The 22,630-nt window shown below is 38.5% G+C and overlaps 3 protein-coding genes across 3 annotated transcripts in view; all 3 read right to left on the bottom strand.

Moving 5' to 3' along the window:
- Positions 1–22,630, bottom strand: part of LOC113657299 — a 1,727,325-nt gene that overhangs the window by 405,303 nt on the left and 1,299,392 nt on the right. The window contains exons 162-167 of the mRNA XM_047822072.1: positions 9,137–9,310; positions 7,673–7,840; positions 6,663–6,836; positions 5,991–6,158; positions 5,595–5,768; positions 4,769–4,942 (exon numbers count right to left, since the gene is read on the bottom strand). Of these exons, the coding sequence (XP_047678028.1) occupies positions 4,769–4,942; positions 5,595–5,768; positions 5,991–6,158; positions 6,663–6,836; positions 7,673–7,840; positions 9,137–9,310 (1,032 nt within the window). The remainder of the gene's footprint in view (positions 1–4,768; positions 4,943–5,594; positions 5,769–5,990; positions 6,159–6,662; positions 6,837–7,672; positions 7,841–9,136; positions 9,311–22,630) is intronic.
- LOC113638759 (protein NLRC3-like) overlaps positions 1–22,630 on the bottom strand; it is a 266,503-nt gene that overhangs the window by 82,422 nt on the left and 161,451 nt on the right. The window lies entirely within an intron of this gene.
- On the bottom strand, positions 9,688–21,446 carry LOC125146165 (NLR family CARD domain-containing protein 3-like). The gene is made up of 6 exons (XM_047822131.1): positions 21,335–21,446; positions 14,081–14,191; positions 13,304–13,414; positions 12,287–12,344; positions 11,718–11,913; positions 9,688–11,453 (listed from the first exon to the last, which is right to left on the bottom strand). The coding sequence occupies exons 2-6, from the start codon at positions 14,143–14,145 to the stop codon at positions 9,688–9,690; spliced, it is 2,196 nt and encodes a 731-aa protein (XP_047678087.1). The 5' UTR covers positions 14,146–14,191; positions 21,335–21,446.

Here is a 22,630-nt window from a genome sequence, read left to right as displayed (position 1 = left end):
AAGTTAATGAGACAGCAGCTTTTCATGTCACTGAGAAACTGCAAAGAATTGTAAACTCTTCTATTCTAAAAATGTCAGAAAACCCAAAGTGTTAAATAAAGTCTGTTTTACAGAAAGGAATTCTTCTATTAAGAAAAAAAAAGTTATTTCACAATAAAAATAAAACGTTCTTTTAATAACTAAAAGAACGTTTTATTTTTTATTGTGAAATAACTTTTTTTTTGGAAGGTATAAATAATAGACAGTGAACAAGTCAAACATGTTCTTCACCAGATGGTCTCCTCACTTTGCTCTATGTGTACATCCTGCTTGGTTAATGTTCCTGCTCTGCCTCTGGTTTGTCCCCCATTCCTACCTGCTCTATGACACACTGCCTAGTTTGTCCCTGCCTGTTTCCTGCCTGATCTGCATTACTCTGTTCCTGATACTGGATTAATGGACTGTTTATTACTCTGTTCTCTGTCTGTCCTTTATTATGACTAAGTTAGAAATAATGTTTTGTATGTAATACACATGCTATTATTTAAGACATTATTACTCACCTTAGTGTCTGCAGTTTACATTTAGGATTCTTCAGGAAATCACACAGATTTCTCAGTCCAGACTCTCCTGGTTTATTACAGTTCAGATTCAGATCTCTCAGGTGTGAAGGGTTTAAAACCAGAGCAGAAAACACACCTGAACAGTCATCATCTGTCATACTGTCCCATATATACAACCTGGAGAGAGAGAGAGAGAGAGAGAGAGAGAGAGAGAGAGAGAGAGAGAGAGAGAGAGAGAGAGGAGGAGGTTAGTCTCTGTCACTATTACACCCAGTCAGGGCCGGCCCTGGCCAATTTGCTGCCTTAGACAAGATTTCACTTGGTGCCCCATGGAATCACAGACAATTGTGTTCCGATCATTTTGTTCATAAACTTATACAGAAACAAACTGCACAACTTTGTCCTGTTTTTCTTTATTTTTAAAATATTTTGGAAACTCACACAAACTATATAAAAAAAACTATATTACGGAGACCTTGCTTACTTTGCCTTTCTTACAGCATATGTAACATTCCAAAAATTATAAATAAGAGCATTGCACAAAAATAAATAACTATACACAAACTTGAATGCACTATATGCAAAAGCTATAATGTTCTAAATGTTCTACAGCCTTACTCGCCTTGCCTTTCTAGCAGCGAAGTCATCTACGATATCATCATAAGACAGCTGTTGTGAGACCACATGATTTATGCTAATGACTGAAAGTCCACTGAGACATTCTTGAGCCATTGTGATCTCAGGTAGCTTTTAATCAGTTTGAGCTTAGAGAAGCTCCTTTCAGCAGCAGCGACTGGAGATTGATGCGTCACTCACTCAGTCGGACCGGGGTGGATCGGGATTCGGGAAGCAATGTTGTAGTTTTGTCTTTGTGGGACGATCGCTTTTTTAATCCATAATATTTAAGACAGTTAGCATGGCTACAGTCACTCCTGACTAAACAAGAGATCTGTGTGTTTATAGTTTCTTACGTAAGTTTCTGCAGTCTGTAATGTGGATCCTGCAGCAGAGCTGAAAGCTGCTTCACGTTGATGTTCTTTGGTGTTTTGGTGCTCAGATCCAGCTCCGTGTGCAGTAAGGGGTTCTTACTGAACATGTCTGTAAGACACGTGTAGGCTTCCTCTGCATCAGGACTTTTTAACAACCTGTAGAGGTTTGAAGGAAAAGTTATTTTTAACAGAAATTATATTTGTTTAATATGATATTTGTATATATCATCATTGCTTATAGAATCACCTCAGTGTCAGGTTGTAAACTTTGTTGTCAGTAAGTAGTTTCACTCCTGAAGCTCCAGGGTCGTTCCCTCTGAGATCCAGCTCTCTCAGGTGTGATGATGAATTCTGTCTCAGGGCTTTAGCCAAAAAAGTGTATCCTTCCTCTGTTATACTGCAGTCTGAAAGTCTACACAAAATTACACCAATTGTATTATTTTTATGTAGGAAAGGTCTGTAAGTCTCTGTAAAAACCAGGAGTATAAATGTGGCAGCGTTCAGTGTATAAATTAACTGTATTTACTGTTGTTGTTCTCTTTGGGAACATGTTCTGAATTACACATTTGTGATGTCTGAATTTTTCTGAACTAATAAAGAGACATTATAAAGTCAGTACTGATAACTGGACCATACCAGTAAATATAAATGATTTAAAATATATATTTCTCTATTCAGTCTGACACGTCCTCTCAAATTCAGTCTGCTTTAATAAAAATAAATATAAAGTGCAGATGAAAAAATCTCAGAGTTTGTAAAGTTTTTCCACATTTTGGTAGGTTTTAGCTTCACCTTAAAACAGATTTAACTCATTTTTTCCTCATCGATCTACACACAATACTCCACAATAACAAGGTAATATATGGATAATATTTTCCTTTAGCTCCACATTCACGTGTTTTTTTCTGTTACAGACATTAAATGTTGTAGAAAGTCCCCAAAACAGGTAAGTTCCTGTTCTTACTCACATTATCTGCTTATTACAGTATATCCTTATTGTACATACATTGTCTATAGCACATACCATTCTGTAAATTTCAGTTTATACTAATAGCCATCTGCATATTATATTTTTAGTACATATTCATCTGTAAATTACTGTTTATAGCAATAGCCATATTTTGTCACATCCTTCTGTAAATTTCAGTTATAACTATAGCCATCTGTATATTATGCTCATAGTACACACACATCTGTAAATTACTTCCATATTACCACTTTATTTAACTTATCTAAATGTTGTACAAACTGTATATCCTGCACTTGCTGCTATTGCAGTCTAGTTGGACCTAAACTGCATTTCATTGCCTTTTACTTGTACATGTGTAATGGCAATAAAGTTGAATCTAATTTAATCTAATCTAATTATAGCCACTATAAACAGTTGTTCTGGCTTCTCTTTTTTCTTTTACTTGAAGTTAATAACTAAAAAATGCAGCTTACACTAAGAAAGTCTTTGTTGTGGAGACTTTAATGTCTTAGATTTATTGATACTGGAGACTCCTTCTGTAAATGTACTGGGATTCACAGATGATTATATGATAATTAATATGAGACTGTCATTTATATTCTTACCCCTTTTCCCTCATGTGGGGGCATTAAGGACATTTGTTCATGTTATTTCAAAATAACCAAATTATTTTACAGATTAGCTTAATTTTATTAGCATGATTAGCATATTGGTAATAAGATGATTTTAAAGTGCCCATGACTCTTGGGCACTTGGAGTGTTTGAAATCCACAGTCACTGCAACACTTTGACACAAAATATTGTGTATTTCACGTCTCTATCATCATCTGGATTATAAATGAAGTGTGTATTAGACGTTACCTCAGAGTCTCCAGTTTACAGTGTTTCTTCTTCAGTTCCTCAGAGAGCAGCTTCACTCCTGAATCCTGAATCCTGTTCTTACTCAGATTCAGCTCCTTGAGGGTGGAGTGTTCTGATCTGAGAGCTGTGAGCAGAGCTGAACATCCTTTCTCTGTCAGATTACACTCACTGAGTCTGAAAACACAATAAATCACAGGGTTTTTCTTTAACACTTCTGTATGCAGAGGAGCGTCTTTTCTCCTCAAACTACTCATTACTACTGAAAAAGACTGAAAACTAGATGAATGATTGATCACCTAAAGACAAACCATTCAACATTAACATCACTAACTGAAGTTTACAGATTACTAAGTTCAGTTTCTTGGTATAATTGGTAAATCACACACCTGACTCTGATAATAAAAATAACTGTTTTGCACAGTACAAGACCTTATGTACTAGACCTTGATGGCTTTTTATATCAGGGCTGCCAACTTTGGCTCCAAGTCTGCCATCTTGATTGTCATTAGAGATGACATTAACTACTAGACATGTCCAGATATTTGTCATCTGGAAATGCTTTTGTACTGTTTTTTATGATAAAGTTATGTAAAATAACTGCTCATTGATGCAAAACAAACAACTCTGCTAATGCTAACTTAATTCTATATAAACTATATAACAGACCTATTAGTTACTAGCCTAAAGTGGACGGAGACACGGAGTGCCCTGTAACTCACTGACCTGCCTGCGTTCACAATTCACATGGTAAATGGGAGATGGGAGGGAGAACGGCTGACTGCACAGTTTATGGGGTGTGGCATGAGAATATGGGGGTGTGGCGTGAGAATATGGGGGTGTGGCGTGAGAATATGGGGGTGTGGCGTGAGAATATGGGGGTGTGGCATGAGAATATGGGGGTGTAGTGTGAGAATATGGGGGTGTGACGTGAGAATATGGGGGTGTGGCGTGAGAATATGGGGGTGTGGCGTGAGAATATGGGAGTGTGGTGTGAGAGCCTGAGAATTGGGTCAATTGCGTGAATCTCATGCTGAAGGCGTGAGAGTTGGCAGCCTTGGAAATTTATATAAAAATATTTTGATGCTTCACTGTGACTGTTTATTAAATGTAGACTTAGTCATGATTTCAGCTTTTACTTCACCTCAGTATTGTGAGTGCAGACTGTGGATTCTTCAGTCCAGCAGAAAGCTGAGTGACTCCTGAATCCTGCAGACTGTTGTTACTCAGGTCCAGTTCTCTCAGATGGGAATATTCAGATCTGAGTACTTCAGCTAGAGTTGAACTGCTTCTATCACTTATAGAACATGTGTTAAGCCTGATGAAATCAGAGGAACAATAAACGTACAAATTCAACACAATAAGTGTCTATATACCAAAATTCACCCACAACACAGTTTACATTTTACCTCAATGTCTCCAGTTTACAGTGTTGATGTTTCAGTCCAGCAGAAAGCTGAGTGACTCCTGAATCCTGCAGACTGTTTTCACTCAGGTCCAGTTCTCTCACACTACAGGACTGGAGTTTCAGAGCGCTGGCTAAAGCTGAACAGCTCTCCACAGTCAGATTACATTTATTCAGCCTAAATATGAAACATCATGTTATCAGAGCTACAAACTCAGTCTTCATTCTGTAGACATGATGGAAGTCATTTTATTATCATGTGGACCAAAGTAAGTCTTCTGGGTTCATTTGGATCATTAGAGGTCATTAGTGGTTATTTATGACAGAATATATTTTTTTTACCTCTTTTAATTGACTTTAAATTTTGTTTTAAGATTTAACTGAAAATGTCGAACATGTTGATCATTTCTACTTCTGTTTAATAACTTAACACTTTTCAGTAAAACAGGACCTCTGTGATTCCTCTGTTATACTGCAGTCTGGAAGTCTGTGAGAACAAATGTCTATTATTATTTATTCATGAAAGAGATCTAAATCTAACATATTCTGTTTGGTAGGATTTAGTTTAAAATGCTTTTGCTTGGTGGTTTGAATGGATATGTCAGTTACGCGAGGTAAAAAAAACGGACCCAGGTGTCTCTATAAGACCTATATATGAGGTTCCTCTGGAGAAAGACAGGATAAATTCTGTTGTTTCATCAATTATAGAAAACTAAATTATAATTAAAATACATTAGTGAATACTTGGTGTTTACATAATGGCAGGTCTCATTAAAAACATGTTATTAATAAAACTCAGCTGATAGAGAAACATATATAAGAAAACTTACTTAATTATCTGAAATTTACAGTGAGAGTCTTCCATCAGAGCAGAGAGCTGCTTCACTCCTGAGTCTCCTGGTTCATTCCTGCTCAGATCCAGCTCTTTTAGGAGTAAAGGGTTTGTACCTATAGTGGAATTTAGCCAAGTACAGGCCTCCTGTGCAGCAGAGCTCTTCAACAACCTGCAGAAAGTCATTTTTATTTGGTGTTTACAGTATAATTAGACCCATATTAATGAGAACAGAATGGCTGCTTTTACTTGTGTCATGATTTTAATAAATGAATGTAAATCTTAAATTATAAACTTAATCTTTTTTCCACAAAGAAACTAAGAAGGTTATTAGGTTATAGAATTCATTTATATTTAAAATTGAATTAATTGTATTTGTTTATAGAAGAATCACCTCAGTGTGTTCAGTTTACAGTCTGGATCTTGTAGTAAATCAGTGAGCAGCTTCACTCCTGATGCTCCAGGGTCGTTCCCTCTGAGATCCAGCTCTATCAGGTGAGATGATTTCTGAGCTTCAGACAGAACAGTGTATCCTTCCTCTGTTATACTGCAGTCTGAAAGTCTAAAGAGAGACCATTGTGTGGTATTAATGATACTCTGATGTCTGATAAAGACTTAACATTGTATTATTTTAAGCATCCATACAATACGTAATGCCAAGAAGATTTAAGACATATATGTTCTACATGTAGCCTGCGTTTGTATTCTACATGTAAAGTCACAAGCTCTTATGTACATGTTAAAGAGCAGAAGCAGTACACAAAGCTTCTGCACTCCAGAGTTTCCTAATTTATTCTCACTCAGATCCATCTCTCTTATGTGTGCAGGATTTAAATAAAGAGATGAAGACAAATCTGAACAGCCTTCTTCTGTTATACTACAGACCTTTAGCCTAAAGATAACCAGAAACAGTGGAAAGAAGATCTTCACTTTAAGGAACATTTTATTCTGATGATCACATGACAATGAGTTTATATGAATTATACAGTGATTATAGTTAATAAAAAAAGTATAATTGTATATTTTAAAAGTAATAGTTAAGTCTATAAACATTTAAGTGACATACGTAAGTGTCTCAGTTCTGCAGTGTGAATCCTTCAGTAGAACAGAGAGCTGCTTCACTCCTGAGTCTCCTTTTATTTTCCCACTCAGATCCAGTTCTCTCAGCAGTAAGGGGTTTGTACCCAGAACCTCAGTCAGAGAATCACAGACCTTCACTGCATCAGGACTTTTTAACAGCCTGTAGTCAGGAAACAGAAACAGATTAAATTATTAACAGTTTCATCCTTTATTTTACCTCCAGCCTCCTGAATCCTCCATTAGATGTCAGTCTCTGCTGAAACCTTCAGTATCAGATCATTTTAACTACTGATCTTAAAAATGAGTGATTCTTAATTAAATGTAAAAGGTTTTGGGTTAAACTGAATATATTATTAAGAGGTGTAGTGAGGTGAGACAGCAGCTATGTTTTCTGTTACTGGAATATTACCTTGATATTTTACTGGTAGAGACACAATTGTACTGGGACACGTCTGACTTATTTAGTGTCAACTGTCCAAAATCCACAATTAGTTCTATTGATATTTTAATATGTGAACTTTCACAACCACAAACAGGAGATCAGGCAGTAAGTCACAGATAGATACAGACAGAATGTCACCATTTGTCTTCTGTATGAGTTTTAACTCTTTATAGTCAGTTATAAAAACTATAAAATAACATTTTCCTGCTACATTGTGAGGTCTATAACTGTAACAGTACTAATGTGTTCAATAAAAACCAGATTCTTTCTTTGACTTCTGTAAGTGACACAGAATGCTCTTGTCTTCTATAATTGTGTCTGTTTGTCAGTGAGAATTCATATGAACATTTATTTCCCCAACAAGGAGAATTTTAGAACAGATGATAAAAGCTAAGTAGAGAAATTCATTAAACCAGGCAAAAAGTTTTGTTTGACAAAATAAGGAGCCTTTTCTAAGATGGTAAATGTCTACTAGATGTTAGACGGGGACTTTGTGGATTTGTGTGATGATCAGGGGGCCACAGACATTTGACCATGTATTGTATCTTGCTGACCTCAGTGTGTTCAGTTTACAGTCTGGATCCTGTAGTAAATCAGTGAGCAGCTTCACTCCTGATGCTCCAGGGTCGTTCCCTCTGAGGTCCAGCTCTATCAGGTGAGATGATTTCAGAGCTTCAGACAGAGCGATGTATCCTTCCTCTGTTATACTGCAGTCTGAAAGTCTATACAAAATAGGAAATATACAGTCAACATCTAAGGAAGCAAATACTGAATTAAGAAGCTGTTTAGCGAACTGCAAAAATGGCATTCATTAAATTATAACATTATATTTAAACCAATCAAGAAATAATAATATATTTTTATATAGTGATGATTAGAAGATAAGAACAAAGCATCCGGAGGAATGTAATCATAAATATTTGACCTAATTTTCTCACTATGCAAAAACATAGCACAACTGATATATTTATATATATTTATATATATTTATATATATATATATATATATATATATATATATATATATATATTTATTTATATATATATATATATATATATATATATATATATATATATATATATATATATATATATATATTCCTCTGTTATACTGCAGTCTGGAAGTCTGTGAGAACAAATGTCTATTATTATTTATTCATGAAAGAGATCTAAATCTAACATATCCTGTTTGGTAGGATTTAGCTTAAAATGCTTTTGCTTGGTGGTTTGAATGGATATGTCAGTTACGCGAGGTAAAAAAAACGGACCCAACTGCAGGATAGCTAAAATAAACAGGGATTTTTTTAACAAAACAAAACACGAAACAGGACAAAGACAAAACCAGACATGAAGACAATAGGATTCCGCGCTGCACAAGGCAACACGGCTCTACTAAATAGTACTAATAATCATGACACATGAGGGACAGTTGTGCAGAGGCTGGGAGGAAAAGACAATGGAGGGGCAGACACGTGAAAACAGAACATAAACAAAAGGCACATGGCCAAAGTCTGGGCTGAGTCCTGACAGGATATCAGAATCAGAATTAAAAGGTAACTGTAATGTTTTCTTTAAAGGTTTGTGGTCTTTGTAGTTTCTAGCCACCTGATCATAAACCTACAATTATTTTCCAAATCAATCCTCATATTAACACGTCCAGTTTAATCAATTAATAAAAGGGCACTATTACTATTTTTCTGGTGTCAGGTCAACCCCGTCAATGAACTCAGTTTCCCAGAATGCACTGTGGCCTGCAGTCATGGCAGTTTAGACAATACATCCCAGCACCCATTACCCCTAACCTGTTCACAATCACCAGACTTCTGCTCACACTCTTCTGTTCTATCACATCTCACATTGTGATGATGTAATGCTCAGTTTGTGTTACACCTGGAATTACCAAGCCTTTTGTTTCTGTTAGTTGTTAGATGTCTGGTGTCTGACTCCTGGTATTTCCCTGTATGCTGCTTACTGATTCTAACTTGAAACCTGAACTTGAATAATAAAGATGAACTGACCTCAGTGTCTCCAGTTTACAGTTTGGACTCTTCAGTCCAGCACAAAGCTGCTTCACTCCTGAGTCCCCCAGAGGATTACTGCTCAGATCCACCTCAGTCAGCTTGGAGGATTCTGAGCTGAGAACTGTGTGTAAAGACCAGCAGCTTCTGTCTGTCAGGTTACACTCACTGAGCCTGAAAGGAGAAAATATCAGTAAGTAAAGATGTATCTTACTCTGGCTGTATTAAGCAGGACTGTTCTAAACTGCTGGACTGTTAGAGCAACAAAGAGGAATCAAGTCCATTCAATCAAATTATTTCACATTCAATTATTCAATTATTTCCAATTATCACACCTGCCTAAAACTTTTGCACAGTACTGTACATGCATGTGATGTTCTGCTGTCCACTAACTTTTAAAACTGTAATTTGCTGGTAAAATATACAAACATATACAAACTAATTTTAATACCTGTTTATATTTGTAATGTTTAATGCCATTTGATTAACATTTCTTGGCATCAGTGTGATCCTGAATGTATCCTGCAGCTAAATGGAGAAACAGGTTTTACTTACAGAACTTTTGTGGATTCCTGGACGACTGGTAACAGTCTCTTAAAGCATTCATCTGATCTTATGAACTTCTGTAGCTCAAACACTTCCAGATCCTCCTCTGATGTCAGCAACACAAAGACCAGAGCAGACCACTGAGCAGGTGAGAGTTCAGCTTCAGAGAGACGACCTGAGCTCATGTAGCTTTGGATCTCTTTCACCAGTGAATCATCATTTAACTCGTTCAGACAGTAGAACAGATTGATTGATCTCTCTGGAGATGGGTTTTGATCAAACTTTAACTTGATGTACTCAACTATGTCCTTTTGGCAGTCAGAGCTGCTTCCTGTGTTTGTCAGTAGACCTCGAATGAGCTTCTGATTAGACTCCACTGAGAGGCCCAGAAGGAACCGGAGGAAAAGGTCCAAGTGTCCGTTTTCACTCTGTAAGGCCTGGTCCACTGCACCCTTGAGGAAGTCAGACATTTCTGATTTGTTGAAAAGACCAGACAGATCAGTGACTTGTTCTTTTATTTGTTTTCTGTCAGTGAAGCAGATAAACGCATATAATGCAGCCAAAAACTCCTGAACACTCAGATGCACAAAGCTGAACATCTTCCCCAGGTGGAGTCCAGACTCTGTTCTGAAGATTTGAGTACACACTCCTGAGTACACTGCAACTTCTCTGACATCAATGCCACATTCTCTCAGATCTTCATCATAAAACATAATGTTTCCTTTATCCAGCTGGTGGAAAGCCAGTTTTCCCAAAGCCATGATACTCTCTCTGCTCTTCTGTGGATCAGGGTCATATTTCAGATTGTACTTTTGGTCCTTGTGTTTGATCTGAATGATCAGGAAGTGTGTGAACATTTGAGTCAGAGTCTTGGGGATCTCTCCACTTTCTGCTTCACCCAACATTTTCTCTAGAACTGTGGCTGAGATCCAGCAGAAGACTGGGATGTGGCACATGATGTAGAGGCTCCTTGAAGACTTCATGTGTCTGATGATTTTATTGGCCAGGCTCTGATCACTGATCCTCTTCTTAAAGTACTCCTCTTTCTGAGGATCACTGAACCCTCGTACCTCTGTTACCTGGTCTACGCGCTCAGGAGGGATCTGATTGGCTGCTCCTGGTCGAGTGGTTATCCAAAGGAGAGCAGAAGGAAGCAGATTCCCCTTGATGAGGTTCGTCAGCAGCACGTCCACTGAGGCTGACTCTGTCACATCACACAACATCTCGTTGTTCTGGAAATTTAGAGGAAGTCGACACTCATCCAGACCATCAAAGATGAACAAAACTTTGTAGACATTGCTGTCTATTACTTCCAAGTCCTTAATCATGGGGAAAAACTGATGAATAAGGTTCATCAGACTGAATTGTTCCTGCTTTATCAGATTCAGCTCTCTAAAGGGAAGTGGAAACAGGAAGAGGACGTCCTGATTTGCTTTTCCTTCAGCCCAGTCCAGAATGAACTTCTGCACAGAGACTGTTTTTCCAATTCCAGCTACTCCTTTAGTCAGCACAGTTCTGATGGACTTGTCTTTAAAGAGCTCATTACATTTGATGGGTGTCTCCTCTGTTGCTGATCTCCTGGACGCCGTCTCAATCTGTCTCACCTCATGTTCATTATTGACATCTCCACTCCCACTCTCTGTGATGTAGAGCTCTGTGAAGATCTGATTCAGAAGTGTTGATGTCCCATGCTGTGAGATTCCTTCATTAATTCTTTTACATTTATCCTTCAGTCCAGATTTGAGATTTCTCTGATACACAGAGGCCAGCTCTATCAAACAGACAAATGTGATGATGATCATTTTAATGTAAACAATATACTTAATGTGAAACTCAATTTTGGTCAAAAATGGTATTATATTCCTAATAAATACATCAATAAGACGTAATAGACCCAGAACACTAGGATTAACCCTGGGTCATGTATTTGTTGTAAAACTGTATTCATTAGGATAATAATCAGTAGGATAATATGGCCCAGTGGCCCAGTGTGTTTCCATTCATGTGATAAAATGTAATAATAAGAAGCTCTTACTGATCTGCAGTGTGTGAGCGAGATCTTTCTGCTTCATGTTCTTCAGGATGTGCAGTGTGATCTTCAGCACACTCTCTCTAACACAGTGCAGATCCTCTTCCTCTGCCCCAGAGCATGCTGGGTAATCAGCACTAAGTAGCTTCTTGAACCTGTTCAGCTCATTCTTCAACAGTGTGATGAATTTGTGCTCCAGCTCCTAATTTAACACACATTTAACACAATAAGTAAAAAAAAAATTAAATGCTACATAATCTGTTATATGGTTTTTATATCACAGAATTCTGATTGGTCAGAAGATGTGAACTGGATTAATTTCACATTCTAAAGGGTTTCTATAGTAACAGCTTATTTACAGGGACTCATATGGGAAACGCTCCTCATGTATAGATTAAAAATGTGGTGTGTAATCATTAATATGGTGACGTTTTCTTTAGAGACTTTATTTCATATCGATGTCTCCAGTGTGAGCACTTTGTAAGTCAGAGGTAAAGGTGACATTAAATCAGACTGAAATGCACTTTTGTCTGATTAAAATAATGTTGCTGTAACACAGCACACACAACACACACCTTGAATATGGACTCCATCCGAGTTGTAGAGATGATTTTTGGATTCTTTTTTGAGGTTCTGTGGAAAAAACAAATATTTCATATATATATATTATATATATATATATATATATATATATATATATATATATATATATGTATATATATATATATACATATATATATACCTATATATATATGTATATATATATATATATATATATATGTATATATATATATGTATATAGATATATATACATATATATATATATACTCTATATATACATATATATATATATATATATATATATATATATATGTATATATATATATATACATATATATATATTTACCCTATAATCTGTAAGGAATATTTGTCTGGTTAAACATTCTAGATTTTTCACTAACAATCTTCTAGTCCACCTGAATATTGTTTTTTTTAATCAAATCCCTTAAAAAACTAATTTTTTTCAGCACATACAGTATATTAAAGCACATTACACAGGACCTGAATAACCCAGAAGAAGAGAGGAAAAAGTTTTTTCAAAAGGTAAATGAGGAAAACCGAATTTCACTACTGAAATATTACTGTGTCCTTCAGTTATTTGATAGATCAAAATGAAAATCATGGAAATTGTCAGAGGTTCCTAAACTTTTGCATACAACTGTAGCTTTATTTATTGTATACCTTAATGCCCCAGTTTGTGGATACTTCTTGGAAGTTTTTTAATTCATTACAAGGACAAATAAAGTATCTATCTATCTATCTATCTATCTATCTATCTATCTATCTATCTATCTATCTATCTATCTATCTATCTATCTATCTATCTATCTATCTATCTATCCATCCATCCATCCATCCATCCATCCATCCATCCATCCTTCACATTTAATCATCACTGCTATATGTTGCTAGCTCACTACTAGCTTCGGAATTTAACAACTAAACAAAACTTTAAATTGAAGCTAAAAAGAACCTGAACTCTGGGAACCATTAGTAAAGTTATATCTGAGGCTGTGAGGAGAGAGAAATACCTTTCCATAGAGGATGTTCCACCTGTAAAGTTGAGTGGGTTTGGCATTGATTGATCACTCTTCATAGACACACCACTGGGCACAGGGGAATCTGGCCTTCCCTTTGTTCCACTAAAGAGTAAAGAGAAACATTTTTGGTAGTTTTATCTACATGATGTAATGAATCACATTTTCATGCACATATACTACAGTGGCTGAGAAGTGAAAAACAAAATAAACTAGAAAACAAAATAACAAATGCAAAAGCACAGACAATTCAGTATATTATAATATAAATATAAATAAATGTTTGTTATTTTCTTTCTAAGATTTAAAAGTGCCTTATCAAAAAAGTGAACACAGAACCCAGGAATGTACAGGAAGTAAAGTTTGATAAACAATTTCCTACTTGTATATCGTAACTGACAGATGTCTCGTTCAATCAGCAGTAAGATTTCCTTTTATACACTATACCTACTTTTTCAGTTTAGTCTGAATTGTTGTGTTTTCAGATTTGTTATTCTGCACAATTTTGATGGAAATCAGTGTCAGAGAGAGAGAAAAGAGAGAGAGAGAGAGAGAGAGAGACAGAGAGAGAGAGAGAGAGAGAGAGAGAGAGAGACAGAGAGAGAGAGAAGTTTGTCTTTGTCCTTTTACCTGTTAAAAGCCCAAGTGAATGAACAAATTACACATTTTAGCTTTTATTACATTTTAGCAATTTTTCCAACTTTTCTGGAAAAGGGGTTTGTATTAGTTAGAGAAATATTTAATAAACTATAAAAACATTTGCATCCTTACCTCTTGTGTTGCTTCTCTTGTTGACTCATTTCAGAGGATTGGAGTTTCTCACACTCCCGTGACATTATAACAAACAGTCAGAGGTTTTTATCGTATAAACATAACTTGATCCTGGTAAGAAAAGAACAGAAGAATGTGAAATTATGTTTCTGTTGCATGAATTAATATTTAGCCTTACTTACAAAATAAAGTAATGCTTTCAAGATTCTGTAAATTATCACTGAAATACTGACCATTTTCTCTCTAACAGGCTCTGGTTAGTGGAATATGAGCTTAAATTATATAGGAGTTTAAATAAATTAAACGTATGTAAACAGAAAAAATCAAACCTCACAGTTGCCTGGAATCTTTTATTATAATAAATAAACTGTTGTGAATCAGTAACTGATAACTGAAACTGACTTTGTGATATTAAATCGTAACAAAGCTTGTAAGAAAATAATAGAAATGCAGACTGTATAAAGAATAGCACAAAACCTCTACAGAGTGTTAAACAAACAATGAGTTTTTATTACTGACAGCATTAAAAATGTGTAAAGGTAATATATCTGCAGGTCCACAAGTGGTTTAATGTTGCATGTGACATTCCAATATAAAGGTCCTGTACTTTAACACGGCACTAAAGAAAAGAATGAATCCAAGAAAGTTATGAATCCATGATGGCGCCGCGAATGGCAGCCTCAGTGCTTAGCTCCGCAGTGTTTGTTCTAATTTTGTTAGGTTTTCCTGTTGTCTGTAAAGAAAACCCGATCAGTTTCACCAGAGATGAACTGCTCAACATTCAGCAGCACACACCACAAGCTATTTTTCCGGTTTTTGAGTATTCGGACGTTTTACTGAATATCGTAGTTGGAGGAGCGGCTGCGCTGTTTAAGCGTTTCAGGACGCGCAGACGGGGAAACTCAGACAGCGCGGTCTAAAAACACCGCTGCCTAGCATTCATCTGGCCAATCTCCGCTCTCTATCCAACAAAACAGACGAACTCCTTCTGCTCACCTGGAAAAATAAGGATTTTTCGAACTCTGCTGCTCTCTGTTTAACGGAAACCTTTCATTGATGTAAAAACACGTCCCGCCGCCACGCGATTTCCCCGTTGATTCCGCGTAGCGGTCCGCTCTGAAGAGCTGAAAACTCGGCAGACTTAATGTCTGATGTAACTGTGTTAAAGAAGATGTGCTGTCCAGATCTTGAAACACTCTTCATTAACTGCAAACCGTTCTATTCGCCGCGGGAGTTTTGTTTCGTTCTGATCTGATCACAGAGAGTGAGCAACGACACCCGGACTCTGTAGTAATAATACTTGGGGACTTCAATAAAGCGATTCTCTCACGTGAATTGCCTAAGTACAGACAGCATGTTACATGTCCCACCAGAGACAGTAACACGCTGGATCACTGTTACACTGTAATAAAGGATGCATATCACTCTGTCCCACGGGCAGCTCTAGGACTCTGATCACTGCTTAGTCCATCTGATACCGACCTACAGGCAGAAGCTAAAAACAGCTAAACCTGTATTAAGGACTGTAAGAAGATGGACTAAGGAAGCAGAGCAGGATCTACAACCTGTTTCTCTCTCACGGATTGGACTGTTTTTGAAGCTGCTGCCTCTGACCTGGACGAGCTCACAGAGACTGTAACATCATACATCAGTTTTTGTGAGTATTTGTGTATTCCTACCAGGACTCACTTAACCTACAACAATAACAAGCCATGGTTCACTGCGAAACTCAGCCAGCTCCGCCAGGCCAAAGTGGATGCTCACAGAACTGGGGATAGAGTCTTGTACAAACTGGCCAAATACACACTGGAAAGGAGATCAGAGTGGCAAAGAGGAATGATTCTGAAAAATTACGGATTCGATTTTCCTCCAATGACTCAGCTTCAGTGTGGAAAGGTCTGAAAGCCATCACCAACTACACGACACCCCCCCCCCCCCCAAGCACTGTGGTGAATCAACAACTGGCAGACGACCTGAATGAGTTCTACTGTAGGTTTGAAAAAGCCCAATTCTCCCCTTCCGTAACCCCCGAATCAGTCACACCTTCAATCCAGTTCAGTGAAGATGATGTGTGTCAGGTCTTCAGGAAGACCAAGAGATGAAAAGCTCGAGGCCCAGACAGTGTTTCACCAGCCTGTCTGAAAGCCTGTGCTGATCAGTTGGCCCCCATCTTCACGCGGATATTCAACACGTCACTGGAGCTGTGTGAAGTATCCTCATGCTTCAAAAGCTCCACCATCATCCCTGTCCCAAAGAAACCCAAAATCACCAGACTTAATGACTACAGACCTGTGGCTCTAACATCTGTGGTCATGAAATCATTTAAAAGACTGGTTCTGGCTTATCTGAAGGACATCACGGGACCCTTACTGGACCCCCTGCAGTTTGCCTACAGAGCAAACAGGTCTGTGAATGATGCGGTTAATATGGGACTGCATTATGTTCTGCAGCATCTGGACAGACCAGGGACTTATGTGAGGATCCTGTTTGTGGACTTCAGCTCTGCCTTTAACACCATCATCCCATCACTCCTACAGCCCAAATTAACCCAGCTCTCCGTGCCCTCCTCTGTCTGCCAGTGGATCACCAGCTTTCTGACAGACAGGCAGCAGCTAGTGCGACTGGGAAAACTCAAATCTAGCAACCGCACCGTCAGCACTGGTGTCCCCCAGGGCTGTGTTCTCTCCCCACTGCTCTTCTCCCTGTACACGGATGACTGCACCTCTAATGACCCCTCTGTCAAGCTCCTGAAGTTTGCAGATGACACCACACTGATCGGCCTCATCCAGGACGGTGACGAGTCTGCTTACAGACTGGAGGTTGAGCGGCTGGCTGTCTGGTGCAGCCTTAACAACCTGGAGCTGAACACGCTCAAGACAGTGGAGTTGATAGTGGACTTCAGGAGAAACTCCCCTGCTCTTCCCCCACTAACCATCATGGACAGCATTGTCACAGCAGTGGAGTCATTCAGATTCCTGGGAACCACAATCTCCCAGGACCTGAAGTGGGACATTCACATAGACTCCATTGTGAAAAAGGCTCAGCAGAGATTGTACTTCCTTCGTCAGCTGAAGAAGTTCAACCTGCCACAGGATTTGCTGAAACAGTTTTACACTGCCATGATCGAATCCATCCTCTGCACCTCAGTAACTGTTTGGTTCAGCTCAGCCACCCAAATCGATCTCAGAAGACTACAGAGGATAGTCCGGACTGCTGAGCGAATCATTGGTACAACTCTCCCCACTCTCCAAGACCTGTACTCCTCCAGAGTGTGCAAAAGAGCAAAGAAAATCACTCTGGACCCCTCACATCCAGCACACTCGCTCTGGACCCCTCACATCCAGCACACTCGCTCTGGACCCCTCACATCCAGCACACTCACTCTGGACCCCTCACATCCAGCACACTCACTCTGGACCCCTCACCTCCAGCACACACACTCACTCAGGACCCCTCACATCCAGCACACACACACACTCAGGACCCCTTACATCCAGCACCCTCCCTCTTTGAACTGTTACCATCTGGTCGGCGCTACAGAGCCCTGAGCACCAGAACAACCAGACATAGGAACAGTTTCTTCCCTAAAGCAATCCACCTGATGAACACTTAACACCATGGAACACACAACACATAATATTTGCACTATGTATACCTCAGCTGCACATTTCATACTTGCACTCTGTACATACATGCATACATATTGTCTGTACTGTTTACTTCAACTGCACATTTCACAACTGCACACGTGTACATACAAATTGTACATATTGTATACTTATCTGCATATGTATATTTCATATGTTTATTTAAACTGCACATTTCACACCTGTAAATGTGTACATACAATCTCTTCTATACTGCATATGACATCCTGTTACACTGTGGAGATTATGTCACTAAAACAAATTCCTCGCATGTGTAAACATGCCTGGCAATAAATCTGATTCTGATTCTGAATGAATCTATTAAAAAACTTGGGCCATTTTGTTCCTATTTTAAACAATACACGTGTATGTCTAATGCAACAGAAACACATGGTCATCTATTTCAGCTCTGTGTTGAGGATGATGTTCTACATAAAGCTTTACGGTTTAAAAATGGTAAATATAAATAGACTATATCATCCTGAATACATCCTGAATATTATCTACAAGTGTAGAAATCTGTCGTAGCTCTGACTTGTAAGATTAATAATTCAGGACAAAATCTCTCAAAATACATTAGTTATAGAGACATCCCAACCTGAAAAAAAGTATTTTCAGGGAGGTATTGCGAAGTGCATCATTATGTTTAACGCTTGTAAGACAGGGGGACACTTTCGTGTAGTCTGGTGTAAAATGTGTTTTATACTGTGTTTATTTGGGGCTCTTTCCCTCTGCCATGGGCCATGATGATGCTCCTGTTTCTACACTGATTAATTCGGTTCGGGAGAAGATATAAAAGCTCCGCCCACACTGACAATTGATTGGTTGAATTACCAAAACAGGCCAATCAGGATGTTCTCTGTCTTACTGTACATGCGCTTAATGACACACACACCATAGATATCTACACCTAGATATCGCCTTGGGGTTCTAAAAATGCATCAAAACCGCCACCATCTTGGAGCAGGGGTCTTGTACTTCGAATTCATGGACGATGCCGGACTTCTGTGCTGTGTTTGGATGTTCAAATGAACGAAATCTAAAAACCAGTCAGCAAGGGATTACATTTCACAAGTGAGAATGTGTTTTATGATATTGACTGTTAAGGAATTATACTTCTGGTTACGTTGGTGTGTTTCAGTCCTTGGCTAACGAACGCAGCTAATCCATGCTAGTTACCCATTAGTTTTTTACAGTTAGTTTGTAGATTCCGAAGGTCTTAATAAGGAAATTAAAAATTGCCCCCTGCTTTTTTGCTTAAAGGTGAAAACCAAACTTTATGCATGTTCTGTAACATATTTTATTAGATTGTCCTGGACTTAACACAAGCAGAATGCTCTTTTATCAAGTTACTTCACTTAAGGACATATTTAATGACATTATGCCTGAAAAGGTTTTGGATTTTTTTATCTTAAGTTAATTAAAAAAATTTATTGTATATGAATTGCTGTTTATATTTGTTTTGTTTTTAATGTATTTATATAGAAGGATGGAGCGGGAGATGGGTGGATTGGTGTATCTTCTGCAGTGATGCGGTCGATAAACCGATCTGTTGTGGTGAAGAAAGAGCTGAGCCACAAGGCGAAGCTCTCTATTTAAGGGTCGATCTACGTTCCTACCCTCACCTATGGTCATGAGCTTTGGGTCATGACCGAAAGGACGAGATCCCGGATACAGGCGGCCGAAATGAGTTTCCTCCGCAGGGTGGCTGGGCGCTCCCTCAGAGATAGGGTGAGGAGCTCGGTCACTCAGGAGGAGCTCAGAGTAGAGCCGCTGCTCCTCCACATCGAGAGGAGTCAGCTGAGGTGGCTCGGGCATCTGTTTCGGATGCCTCCTGGACGCCTCCCTGGGGAGGTGTTCCGGGCATGTCCAGCCGGGAGGAGGCCCCGGGGAAGACCTAGGACACGCTGGAGGGACTATGTCTCTCAGCTGGCCTGGGAACGCCTCGGTATTCCCCCGGAAGAGCTGGAGGAAGTGTCTGGGGAGAGGGAAGTCTGGGCATCCCTGCTTAGACTGCTGCCCCCGCGACCCAGCCCTGGATAAGCGGTAGAAGATGGATGGATGGTATTTATATGATATTTGTGTTTTTGTAATTGTCATTGACACGGGGATAAAAGACCCAAATGCAGGACAACTCAATAAAACAGGATTTATTAACTACAAAAAAAAAACACGAAACATCAACACAGACTCGAGTCAGGACGACAACAAAAGACAGCAGAAGATTCCGTGCTGCTCAAGGCAATGCGGATTGACCAAATACTAATAATAATTAGACAAATGATGGACAGGTGTGCAGAGGCCATGAGGAACGAGGGACAAGGGCGGGGCAGACACGTGAGCACAGAACGTCAACAAAAGGCACATGGCCAAAGTCCGGGCTGAGTCCTGACAGTAATTGAATTTTTGCCATGAAAATAGCTTTAATTGCTGACATGGCATTAAATAAAATAATCCCAATCTGAATCTGTTTGTAGATTCCCAAGTGATAAACAGAGATGTCAGTCATGGACAAGGACAATAGCACACAGTTGTGAAAGCAGAGGACATATTTGGTCTTCGTGATCACAGTGTTGAGACTCAAGATGGCATAGACAACCACCACATTAGCTCATTTTCACTGGTTGTCTGCACCTTTCATAAGTTGAGACAACACCATGTCACAAAGGTTCATTGCAACTGCAGAGCAAAAGTCTAAGGAAGAAACTGTGTAAGGTTGTGTTGTTGCAGGGACACTAAATAAACCAATACAAATAACCCAATACAATGTTTAAATGTTTAAATTAACATGTATAGTCACACCATTGTAGCAGTGTTTACTCAAGTGGAAGAATGTATGTAATAAACTTAGGCCTACTAGCACTGTGCATTATATTTTGAAAAAGTAGATTACCTTAATACCAAAACCTTAAATTTTCTCTGGACTCAATGATAAATACATGTCTGACTGTTGGAACGAACCAAAAAAAACTAGAAAATGGTATTCATGACGATTAATGTTGATTTTGTTTCCGTTAGACATTTGCCTACATAGCCAAGGCGACATCTAGTGTATATGTCTCTGACACACACACGCAAGGTCTCTCCCTCCCCCTCTCCCTCTCTGTTGCGCATGCGCGCTCTTGCTCGCTCGCTCTAGATTCCGGGAGATTGTAACTAATTTGCGGGCATCAGGGAGCCGCTATCAAATATGCGGGAGACTCCCGGAACATCGGGGACACTTGGAATGGTCATATTTTGCACTACGATGGTTTTAATTCTCTCTGACATTTCATTCAAAAATGGCGTCGTGTGTGTGTGTGTGCATGCACCGTTTTCTGCTTAATGTATTTGTTGGAGAGAAAGAAGAGGAGATATTATAAATATGTCAGGAAATATTATAATGAATATGAATATTATTCCCTCTCTAACAAACTCCTGTAAACTTTACACATGTATAAGAAACACCACATGACACACAGGTCTGTTCACTGCACTAAGGATAAGATGCTGCGTCACACCGTAATACCCGATAAAGAGAACAATAAAGTGTGTAAGACACAAATGTTCTTCTTTTACTAAATAATCTTAACATTCACATATTACAGCTTTATAATCATATACTCACTGTGATCTTTCATGAAAGAGCTTCGGTTTTTTTCTCGTCACAAAAACGACTTGCTGACTTTCACTTTCACTGTGAACTGAGTCTCTCTCTCTCTCTCTCTCTCTCTCTCTCTCTCTCTCTCTCTCTCTCTCTCTCTCTCTCTCTCTCTCTCGGTTCAAATTAAATTAATTGACATTTACAGCATTTGATAGACGCCCTTATCCGGAGCGACATAAAAAATGCTTTGAAGTCTCTATTAATGAATATATATATGAATATACATAACACTGGTTCACAAGTTTACAAAAAAAGAACAGAAGGGTTTTTTCTTTGTTTGTTTGTTTGTTTTCCAAACGGGGAAATAAGTGCTAGTTTAAGTGTTTCAGGAAGCAGTATGATTAATTCAACCAGCTTTATTGGCATGACGGTATACAGTATGTGCAGTATAGACAGAGCATTACAGGAACAATGTCTTATTAAAATTAATATATACCAGGGGCAGTTCTAGACCTTCTTTAGGGTGGCTTCAGCCCCCTGTCTGTGATCCCAGCCACTCTAAAACTATAAGTATAATTTTTACTTTCAAAAATAAACAATAAAAATTACGTTAAAATGCAGGACATGTCGTCGATGGGAAAGAAAATTATTTATCAGTTTGATCCAAGAGCGATTTTTTTTACTTTGCTTTTACGCGCGTGCGTTGCAGTCTTTCAAAAGTGCGTCGTCGGAGACAGAGACACCTCAGTGCGTCAAGGGAGAAGCACATGTACGCGCAGCCCTATAAGCCCACCCTAGTAGTTTTCATTATTTAATTGGAGACATTTCTTTAAAAATGTATGTATTGTGAGGATGTATTTTATATCATCCCTCAAGTTAAAGTTTGTTGGAGGTACAGTTATAAAAAGTTGTACTACTACTGCATGTTACTGCTATATAGTGAACTTAATGTACACAGATGTGTGTGTGTGTACTGTCAGGACTTCTGCTTGGACATTCTCTGCCGGAACAATAGGGGGCATTTTGGCAGTGTTTTCTGTCATGTGGCTTATCTTACTCACCTGTTTGTCATTTGGTTAATTATTATGTGTATTTATAGAACGGTGGAACGGAATAGATAAGGGCAGACACGTGAACACAGAACGTAAACAAAAAGCACAGGCCAAAGTCCAGGATAGATCTTGACAGACTAAGAAGTAGCAGGAAAAAAAAAACATTTGTGAATATGGATGTTCAATTTAATTAAAAAAAAAAAGCACTTTTAACAGTTTCCCATTGTCTCAAAGCAGATTTACAGAAGTATGGAAACAGAAGAGAGAG

The sequence above is a fragment of the Tachysurus fulvidraco genome, chromosome 13, assembly GCF_022655615.1.
Source record: "Tachysurus fulvidraco isolate hzauxx_2018 chromosome 13, HZAU_PFXX_2.0, whole genome shotgun sequence".
Lineage (NCBI taxonomy): Eukaryota > Metazoa > Chordata > Actinopteri > Siluriformes > Bagridae > Tachysurus > Tachysurus fulvidraco.
The sequence above is the reverse complement of the archived record's forward strand: the minus strand, read 5'-3'. Positions and strand labels throughout refer to the sequence as shown.